At 35.2% G+C, this 11,577-nt stretch overlaps 1 protein-coding gene across 1 annotated transcript in view; it reads left to right on the top strand.

Annotated features, from left to right (window-relative positions):
• The window catches only part of LOC110449141, a 14,100-nt gene extending 5,994 nt beyond the window's left edge, over positions 1-8,106 (top strand). Inside the window, exons 4-7 of the mRNA XM_021495785.1 lie at positions 295-480; positions 2,904-3,049; positions 7,411-7,525; positions 7,985-8,106. Of these exons, the coding sequence (XP_021351460.1) occupies positions 295-480; positions 2,904-3,049; positions 7,411-7,525; positions 7,985-8,106 (569 nt within the window). The remainder of the gene's footprint in view (positions 1-294; positions 481-2,903; positions 3,050-7,410; positions 7,526-7,984) is intronic.
• The last annotated feature ends 3,471 nt before the right edge of the window (positions 8,107-11,577 follow it).

Raw genomic sequence — 11,577 nt, 5'->3', positions numbered from 1 at the left:
GGGTTGAGATTTCTCTATCTTACACAACCAGTTAATAGTGATTATTTTTCTCCCATATCTAACAGTATTTGAATGTGAAATAAAGGTAAACATGGACCCAAAACACATACAGGCAATTTGTTGATGGATTGTTGACGTGCCGTCATTGTATTGTTGAAGTGACGTCATGCCATTGTTATGAATAGGGGAATCCCCCCGTCTCAACCCTAGGGCGGAGACAGATAAATCTAGCACCGGCAAACGGGAGATAAATCTGTCAGGTGTGGGAGAAACATATTTACATTTCCTTTGAAGGAGATACTGTTCTACGAATGACCGTCGATGTCGTCACTTGCCCATATTTGACGTTCACCAAAATTATTTGTGTGGAGTTTAAAGGCTGCAAGGTGTGTTGGATCAAGAACAATGACCAACACTTGAGTGTCCAGGATAATCAGCTGACCACGGGTAACCCCTTCACCGGTAAAAGTGACGTCAAATGTAAGTATTTCAGCATTGAACTAGCGCGCATTATGTTGTTTGCTTGCAAAGCTCTGTCATTCAAATAGATCATAAATACCATACAAAAAACAGTTCAATTCTTATATTTACGTTTTCTCTGCCTCTTATGTTCTTTTTTAACTTATAATTTATATTTAAAATTAAAAACGCCCGCCTTATCGACAGTCCACACAATTTCGTTCAATAGTTTGAACAGCGTATTGTCGCGTGCTGATTGGCAAACAAAGTAGTACTTTGAATTTTTTACAATCTCTTCAATTTTATTCCACAATTCAGTATCAATACAATTGCGTATGATATGTATATAGGGTGATTTAAGTTTATCAATAGAACTTTGAGCTGAAAGTTAGATTTTAAGTTGTTTCGATTTTCCCCCGGAACAAATTTCGCGCATGGACAAATACAGTGAACACCGTAAATCCGACCTTGCCCTCCACGAGGGTTTTATTTTTGGAAGTTTATTCGAACTTTTCTCTTTGCTCATCTTTTGAAGGATCCAGGCGTGAATTTATTTGTTGATTGTATGGGAACCTGACAACAGTCGGTAGATTCTATAACAGCCTCGTTTTTTGACCTGTCGTCAGAATTAAACTTAGGAACCGTAGATGCGAGACGCGTGAAACTGATAGCGTTTGAAGTGAGTGATCTTGCGACGGAGCACAGGTTCGTTACAAATGTCTGAAATGTTTATATGTGCTGTGACTCATATCAGTAGGTCTGTAACATATGTTTCAGTAGGTCTATAGAATATGTATATTTCAGACATTTGTAGCGAACCCTTGTTGACCAGTGCAGTGTAACACACGATATTTCTAAAATTGTTTCCATTGCCGGCATCGGTGATTTCAGCAGATGTGCATTTTGTACGATATTGCAGACCTTGCATGGTCTTGTTTTCGTTGTAATAAAAGTGTTTTTTATTTTATTTTTTATTTTGCACATAACTTTACAATGACATTGTCAAATCTCACAATTCCCAGCGATATTTCAGCAGCCGTCATGTTTATTTAACTTGGATATTGTAGTTCCGGTCAGTGTTGTATTAATACGCTAAGAATTGTGTCTCGTGATGCATGGTAATTAAAGTCCCATCAACGACAAAGCTTTCAAAGAGGCTATATAGTGACAATGCCATGCAAATGTAAATATTATTGTTTTGTTACTCTATGGATGCTGAAAGTGAACATGTACATGGAATACTCCATATACTGCCATTATGTCCTTGACATATTTTGGCGTCATAAAGAGGGGTTGATTGTTTACTAGTAACACGTAAAACTAAAAGTGATCTATAGAAGGGGGGGGGGGGGGTATGTCTTATATCGGGAGAAAGTAAAACAAAATCAATGGTAAAATATGGTTTTAGCTACATTGTAAGTATTTTTCTGTCAACAAGATATAGGTCATATTGCATATTTATCGTTTGTCGATAAATGGATGTAATTTCAACTTATGACGTTAAGTCGAGGTCATATTGTATATTCAATATTAAATAACACAGCAGAAGCTATCTGTTCTATTTAAGTAATTAAAATTCAATGGAGATTCATATATATTATATTTATATTGTGAACTTATTAATATTAATTTTACAATCTCTAGAAAGATTTGATAAACTTACTCGAATCATAATAATTTGAGAAAGAATTTCGGAGACAATTTGCCACGTTAAAATCATTCATAGATTGCATGCCTTAAATGCATGCATTTTCAAGGTCCAATTTTATTCTATTTTACTTTTTTACAAATATTTGTCATTTCCTCTAAGAAAATAACCAAAGTATTAAACGGTCCGTTCCCTTACACAAACATTAAATTTGCGTCATTATATGTGGCACCAATTAAGGGACTTTGTGCCACAAAATACGTCAACTCAGTGATTCATGATGACAGTCTATAAACAATCTTTGTCATGAGAAGAATTTGATTGTGATGTGGTTTTGGTGTTACAGTAAAACCTTGATATGATGCCCCTCGTTAGAATTTGTTAGATTACTGCCTACATATTTTAGTGTCTTTTATTCTCGTTTTCTTAAGAATTCACAAACACGTTTCCCTCAATTAACGCTAAACTCCTTTATAACGCCACTATTTATCTGGGAAAATGGTGGCAGTATAACGAGGTGTATAATGTATTCATAAATTTTTGTTGCAATTTTGATTTATTTTTGATGTTACTTGATATGATGTTGATTTATTTTGATTTCTGTTTGTGCTACGGACTGCAATGAGAAAAAAAACCCTTACCCTTACCTAAAACCTGGTTTCGTTTCCGTGTTTCCAAGTTCGTATTATTGCCCTTCTGTTTTGACTCCAGGTTCTCGTGTTCTGAAGATGTGGTTAATAGAGTATATATAGATCCTATGTAAATGAGATGGTACATATCATCTATTTGTCTTTAGTTCAGTTTCAATGGTGGACGTTTCATGGACTGGAGGCTCGGACGGTCAGTAACTCAATGTGTCCACCAGTCTTCTTCTGCGCCTTCAGATCTTTAGACAGCAACACATTTGTCACAGTACAGAGTGGCAATCGAGTCGGGATAGGAGTAAGTAACATTTGTGTCGGTATAAACATATTACATTTCTTACTATTTAGGGTGGGAACAAAGTTGGGATAGGAGTAAGAAACAATTGTGTCGGCATAAACATATTTCATTTCTTTCTATTTAGGATGGGAACAGAGTCGGGATGGGAGTAAGTAATATTTGTGTCGGTATAAACATATCACTTTTCTTACTATTTAGGGTGGGAACAGAGTCGGGATAGGAGTAAGTATCATTTGTGTCGGTATAAACACTTTACATTTCTTACTATTTAGGGTGGGAACAAAGTTGGGATAGGAGTAAGTAACAATTGTGTCGGCATAAACATATTTCATTTCTTTCTATTTAGGATGGGAACAGAGTCGGGATGGGAGTAAGTAACATTTGTGTCGGGATAAACATATTACTTTTCTTACTTTTTATGGTGGGAACAGAGTCGGGATAGGACTAAGTAACATTTGTGTCGGTATAAGCATATTACTTTTCGTACTTTTTAGGGTGGGAACAGAGTCGGGATTGGAGTAAGTATCATTTGTGTCGGTATAAAAATATTACTTTGCTTACTTTTTAGGGTGGGAACAGAGTCGGGATAGGAGTAAATAACATTTGTGTCTGTATAAACAGATTACATTTCTTACTTTTTAGGGAGGGAACAGAGTCGGGATAGGACTAAGTAACATTTGTGTCGGTATAAACACTTTACATTTCTTACTATTTCGGGTGGGAACAAAGTTGGGATAGGAGTAAGTAACATTTGGGTCGGTATAAACATATCACATTTCTTACTGTTTAGGGTGGAAACAGAGTAGGGATAGGAGTAAGTAACATTGGTGTCGGTATAAACATATCACAATTCTTACTATTTAGGGTGGGAACAAAGTTGGGATAGGAGTAAGAAACAATTGTGTCGGCATAAACATATCACATTTCTTAGTATTTAGGGTGGGAACAGAGCCGGGATAGGAGTAAGTAACATTGGTGTCGGTATAAACATATCACTTTTCTTACTATTTAGGGTGGGAACAAAGTTGGGATAGGAGTAAGAAACAATTGTGTCGGCATAAACATATTACTTTTCTTACTTTTTAGGGTGGGAACAGAGTCGGGGTAGGAGTAAGTAACATTTGTGTCGGTATAACCATATTACATTTCTTACTATTTAGGGTGGGAAGAGAGTCGGGATAGGAGTAAGTATCATTTGTGTCGGTATAAACATATCACTTTTCTTACTATTTAGGGTGGGAACAGAGACGGGATAGAAGCATTTGTGTCGGTATAAACATATTTCATTTCTTACTGTTTAGGGTGGAAACAGAGTTGGGTTAGGAGTAAGTAACATTTGAGTCGGGATAAACATATCACATTTCTTAGTATTTAGGGTGGGAACAGAGCCGGGATAGGAGTAAGTAACATTTGGGTCGGTATAAACATATCACATTTCTTAGTATTTAGGGTGGGAACAGAGCCGGGATAGGAGTAAGTAACATTTGTGTCGTTATAAACATATTACTTTTCTTACGTTTTAGGGTGGGAACAGAGTCGGGGTAGGAGTAAGTAACATTTGTGTCGAGGAGTAAGTAACATTGGTGTCGGTATAAACATATCACATTTCTTGCTATTTAGGGTGGAAACAGAGTTGGGTTAGGAGTAAGTAACATTTGAGTCGGGATAAACATATCACATTTCTTAGTATTTAGGGTGGGAACAGAGCCGGGATAGGAGTAAGTAACATTTGGGTCGGTATAAACATATCACATTTCTTACTTTTTAGGGAGGGAACAGAGTCGGGATAGGACTAAGTAACATTTGTGTCGGTATAAGTATATTAAATTTCTTACTATTTAGGGTGGGAACAGGGATAGGAGTAAGTAACATTTGGGTCGGTATAAACATATCACATTTCTTGCTATTTAGGGTGGAAACAGAGTCGGGATAGGAGTAAGTAACAATTGTGTCGGGATAAACATATCACATTTCTTACTATTGAGGGTGGGAACAGAGTCGGGATTGGAGTAAGTATCATTTGTGTCGGTAAAGACAAATGACATTTCTTGCTATTTAGGGTGGAAACAGAGTCGGGATAGGAGTAAGTAACATTGGTGTCGGTATAAACATATCACTTTTCTTACTATTTAGGGTGGGAAGAGAGTCGGGATAGGAGTAAGTAACATTGGTGTCGGTATAAACATATCACATTTCTTGCTATTTAGGGTGGGAACAGAGACGGGATAGAAGTAAGTAACATTTGTGTCGGGATAAACATATTACTTTTCTTACTTTTTATGGTGGGAACAGAGTCGGGATAGGACTAAGTAACATTTGTGTCGGTATAACCATATTACATTTCTTACTATTTATAGTGGGAACAGAGACGGGATAGAAGTAAGTATCATTTGTGTCGGTATAAACCCATTACATTTCTTACTATTTAGGGTGGAAACAGAGTTGGGTTAGGAGTAAGTAACATTTGAGTCGGGATAAACATATCACATTTCTTAGTATTTAGGGTGGGAACAGAGCCGGGATAGGAGTAAGTAACATTGGTGTCGGTATAAACATATCACTTTTCTTACTATTTAGGGTGGGAATAGAGTCGGGATAGGAGTAAGTATCATTTGTGTCGGTAAAGACAAATGACATTTCTTGCTATTTAGGGTGGGAACAGAGACGGGATAGAAGCATTTGTGTCGGTATAAACATATTACATTTCTTGCTATTTAGGGTGGGAACAGAGACGGGATAGAAGTAAGTATCATTTGTGTCGGTAAAGACAAATGACATTTCTTGCTATTTAGGGTGGGAACAGAGACGGGATAGAAGCATTTGTGTCGGTATAAACATATTTCATTTCTTACTGTTTAGGGTGGGAACAGAGTCGGGATAGGACTAAGTAACATTTGTGTCGGTATAAACATATCGCATTTCTTGCTATTTAGGGTGGGAACAGAGTTGGGAAAGGAGTAAGTAACAATTGCGTCGGCATAAACATATTTCATTTCTTTCTATTTAGGGTGGCAACAGAGTCGGGATGGGAGTAAGTAATATTTGTGTCGGTATAAACATATCACTTTTCTTACTATTTAGGGTGGGAAGAGAGTCGGGATAGGAGTAAGTAACATTTGGGTCGGTATAAACATATCACATTTCTTGCTATTTAGGGTGGGAACAGAGACGGGATAGAAGCATTTGTGTCGGTATAAACATATTACATTTCTTACTTTTTAGGGTGGGAACAGAGTCGGGATAGGAGTAAGTAACATTTGTGTCTGTATAAACATATTACATTTCTTACTATTTATGGTGGGAACAGAGACGGGATAGAAGTAAGTAACATTTGTGTCGGTATAAGCATATTAAATTTCTTACTATTTAGGGTGGGAACAGAGTCGGGATAGGAATAAGTAACATTTGTGCTAGTAAATATATGATACATTGTTATCAACTGATCCCAGACAAATAGAATTGCTATGACTGTTTCAATGAAAAGGTTTAAGCAGGAATGTTAGGTATATGTGCAAGGTTCATCGAGTCACTGCTATGTAAAAACAAAACGATGTTCTTGTCAGCTTGGTCACTGGTTGCGTAAGTGCTGTAGGAGTCACTACCCCTTGTTCACCAAAGTGGCGAACAAGGTGTCATTCTTGCACATATGCTATGACTGTTGGAACGAAAATGATATTTTGCCGATCGCTGTATGAATCCACGAATACAACCACTTATAAAAAAAACATTCTTGGAACTTGTTTTTTATGCTGTTACTCTTTAATATAAAAAAAATGAAATCACCAAACAATAAATCAAAGTGGTCATTTCTTGTTTGACAGTATGTACGTGTGTCTTAATACAAGCTCCTGTCTCATTGCTTAGTGTTATTGAATAAAAAGTGTATCTAAACATTTGAGTCAAATCATAAAACACACCATGGCACACTACATTAGCGTGTAAATGTATTATGCGGTTCAAATATTTTCAGCAACTTGCATTTAAGACAAAATAACGTTAAATTGTTTTGGGTAACGTTTCTTGATATATATATATATACAAAGCAGCGATTTATACTGGTTCCTGAATCTATCCTATATTTAATATATTACATATATATACAGCAGTTATGAAACAATTGATTTCAACATATATTAATCACTTGTTGGCCCGGATGTTCGCGCACGGGGGATCTTAATGTGAGAGGCAACCTGAGTACCCAGAGAAAACCTAAGTGTGCGGGCAGGTGACCCCATGTCTGTTCACGTCCGATTGAGGAATCGAACCCCGACCGCCTTGGTAAAAAGCGAGTGCGTTTTCCACTGCGCCACCCGACCAACCCAAATGATATGTTACATATGATTTCTATTTAATGTTTACAGGAGAGTTCCTCTCTTTCACGTGACATCTCGACGGTACGGAAACCGGACTGTCGGTTCTTTAAGGTCCGTCTGATGAAAAACCACAAATACCTTTTGGAGTCACTGGTATACGAAGGTAAGTCAACTCTTGACATTGTCTCTGGACCTTTTTTTAATGATGATGCATACAATTATACCTTATACGTATTTAATAAATAATTATCTCTTACATGTATGGTTGCTTTAATAAACAAAAACTCACGACGTCATGTCAGCTGATGCATTGACGTTTGTTTTTGAATTTGTTTTTGTTTAATTGCAAATGTTGACTCTATAGGATTTTCTTCATATCAATTTATTCAATTATTAAAATCTTGTCCTTTCCTCTCTTTGACAGCTTTAAATCATTTTGTTTCGTGAATATTCAATTTCACGATTGTTTTCGAAATATATACATTCACATTGAATATGTATGTGAAATTTATTATCGTAATCTATTTTATTTCAAGATTTATTCAGCTCGCGATTTAATGCAAAAGCATATCTTTAACATGGCAAAATAATAGACAGATTTAAATGTTGTTATATATTTTAGGTGTGTACTTAAGATGTGGAAAAAAGGGATTATCGATGAAAAAAGCAACATCAGATTTCTTCCAATTCCAACCAGAACTGCAGTTTGATATATTCACGTCAAATGGCAATGCATTGATGTAAAACCCTTCAAGATAAGCCAAGCAGCTCGTTCTGAAGAACAAACATCACATGATTAGATTATAACATAATTTGAATCAATTTGTATTGAGGAAAATGCATATTGCAAGTAGATAAAGCTGTGATGTCAGATGACATAACGCTAATGTGATTAGTCATTAATTAATTTGTAAAATGTGCATCTTTAGCGTCAACAACTAGATAATATAGTTAGATGTCATGTGAGGTCAGCTGACAAAATGGAAAAGTAATAAATCATTTAATTCTTTTTACACTGTTTTTATTTAACACTTGCAACTCAAATAACATATCTGAAACAGTTTGCATCTAAAAAAAGTATTGAAAATAGCAGGCTATGAATGCCATGGACGTCAAATGGCGTGCTGGTACTGTAAATAGTCATGTGTATGATGTGTTAAGTACGTAACTCCTCTTAAACAGGAGACAAAAATGTTAGCTTTGTGAGGCGACGGTCAAACGTGTATAGGAATAACCGTTGACTCGACTTTAAACTTTGACAGTCATATTCAAAATTGTGTGGCTAAGGCCTTAAGACACTATATATGTTTGGAAACTAAAGTAATATATAATGTGTTTACCATTTTCTATTTTTTCAATGGGATTATATATTTCTACATGTATGTTATTAATTCTCTATTTTACTTACTTTGAAGTTATGGCCAGGTCTTTTGCAACAGTCCTAGGGTTAGGACTGTAGGGATACTCATTCGCCGGCTCTTGTCATCGTGTATTTGATTATGATTCATAGTCATGTTTATCACCAATATATCTATTAGTAGAGTACTTTTAGTGCTGTCCATAGCAATTTGTCTCAAAACCGTTAACCATATCATACCATGTGTATACTTTGTATAGTTAAACATTGCCTATCACTATCATAATTTTATACACACTATTTTATATGAAATTTTAAAATTCTCTATTAACTCATTTACACCATGCCCTTTTTAGTGAAACCTTTTTCGATTTTTGTATAAATATGTATTTGCGTTGCTTGCCTTACCTTGTATAAAATACCATTGACCTATATAGGCAATGTTTCTCTTAATGTTTACGTATCATGTTTTCAATGCTCATACATGTTTGGGTTTTTTTACTTTTTGATCCATCGTTTTCAGCAGCCGACTTAATTCTTGTGTATTTAATCATGTAAACAAATTGTAATACACGCTATCTGTACATCTCAAAGACTGCCTCCTGTTCTGTTAAACTAGAATTAATAATTTTGTTGAGACGTAAAGTATGTATACTCCCATGAAAGTATTAATATCTTATATGTGCAGGTTGGAGGAAAAATAATCCTCCTCTATCACACTGCAAAACTGAAGGACCTATTATGCAGAATTAGGGTTTTCTCTATTAACCCCCACCCAAGATTTATTTAGGACATCAAAAAAGAGCTTTTGCTTGAATCGTTTTAATTCCCCCCTCCATTTCCCCCTTTTTCTATCCTTCGTCTCTTCGGACACAAATCCGTTTGTCTGTTTTCTACTAAGTTCTTATAAATTTTCTGTTGATAGACCATTGCGATTTCATATTATACCATACCATTTGTCTCACTATCAGTTATTAATTTGTGATACACCTAACATTTTCTTTCCCTTTTTTCTTCAATTTACAATAAAAGTAAGTCTATTGTGTGTTGTATAGATGTGCAGGTGCTTTGTGCTTTGGGGAATTCCCATTTCATAGCACATTTGTGAAGTAAATCAAGGCCTGTATTCTCACACTCAATTTCAGTTATAAATTTCAACACATTTCATACTATTCCCTATAATTTGAAGGCTTTGGAAACATTTGAAGCGATTTCATTGTCTAAAGACTTTACGCTTTGTCAGTATGCTACGTATTTCAGGGTGTTACCAGAATTAAGGCCAGAACTCATGCTTGAGTTTTAGAAGGGTTTAATGAATACGCGTCTAGAAAGTTGTGTTTTAGGGAGCCCTGTTAAATAAAACTATTTTTTTTATGAATATGAGGGTCATTCTCATCATATTACCAAGAATGTATGCGGATCTTCCACAAAAAAAGATTTTCTTTATCATAACCATGTCTTTAGCGTCAATGTATGTAAAGACGTCATGTCTATTGTTTTAATACTGACGTCACAAAGCGCGATGTTACATGCCGTAGTACGCAAATACAGTATTTAGGATACACGTTTATTTGTGTTGCTTTGCTATTAAGGATGTCTATGTATTTTATTAAGGTGAGACTTTTTCCTGTTACAGTGTATAGTGTCGATTAAATCATGTTTGTAATATGGTTAGAATATGCATTTCATTTATGTTTAGCGTATTGACTGTACAGTTTTATATGTCTTTGGTTGTTAAATAAAAGAATGTTTTGTATTTCTCGATTACTGTTTGCTTACTAATTAATAATTTGAAATAGTCTTCGTTCGTTGGTAAAATTTGTATTTGCTCAATATTGATTTCGCTCTTCCGGGTAAAAGTATTTTGTATAGTAAACTGGGTTTATGTTGAATTATAGACTGCTCAAAGGGATACAATTAAAATTTCACCGTATACTGCTCTTAACTAGTTGTGATGTATACAATTGATTAAATCCAGGGGGAATAACTGTTTAAAGACTAATGGAGTTGTGGCAAGAAATCTTGAAATTAAGGTAACTTTACCAGCTTCACAGATTAATACTTATAAAAGTTAAAACTGATATACAAATGTATTTGTAACGTACATATTATAACTAAACTAGACATATATGAAAACAATAAAAATTAACTGGATGAATGCATTGCTATTAACATCTTAATAAGCAAACTAGCTAAAAGGGGAACAATTCCAATAAAAATGTATAAAAGATAATAAAAAAGCACAACAAGGACAGTTTACCTTCATACAAACTAGCGTAGAAAGAAACACGTATATGGCAACACACGTATTTGTTCGGTGTTAATAAAGTACAGTGAAATATTCGCCCTTCACTAGTAAAATCTGATTTTTTCAGTGTTAGTGTCATTTTTCACAGTGGACAATTTACACTTTACTTGGCTTTTTTAATAATTGATGATGATGAAATTTAAATGCTTATATCAAATGTATTGACCGTAGAAACCAATTTGATGACACGTTATAAATATGTTTAAAATGTAATACATTGACAACATCCTGCTCATCTTAATGACGAAACAGACAAGGGATGTTGATATCAATCATGGTGTCATTATCCGTTAACACAACGATACACACTGATAACACTAGACATGTCAACTACCGTTATAGGTAAACAAAGGGTTGTTTATAGGTCGGCAAATATGGATCATTGTCTGATCGTAAGTAATAAATTTTATAATTCTGGGTTTCTCTGCAGAATTTTTGGGGTTCTCTTCCAATGTCCTTTGTACACCAACTAAAAGCTTGGAGTATTTACCGCCCCCCCCCCCCTTCCCCAATATGCTATTCAGCAGTGGCGGATTCAGAGGTTGTTTTG

The sequence above is a fragment of the Mizuhopecten yessoensis genome, unplaced genomic scaffold (genome assembly GCF_002113885.1).
Source record: "Mizuhopecten yessoensis strain PY_sf001 unplaced genomic scaffold, ASM211388v2 scaffold4511, whole genome shotgun sequence".
Classification (NCBI taxonomy): domain Eukaryota; kingdom Metazoa; phylum Mollusca; class Bivalvia; order Pectinida; family Pectinidae; genus Mizuhopecten; species Mizuhopecten yessoensis.
Note: the sequence above shows the minus strand (reverse complement) of the source record. Positions and strands in the feature narration are given on the sequence as shown.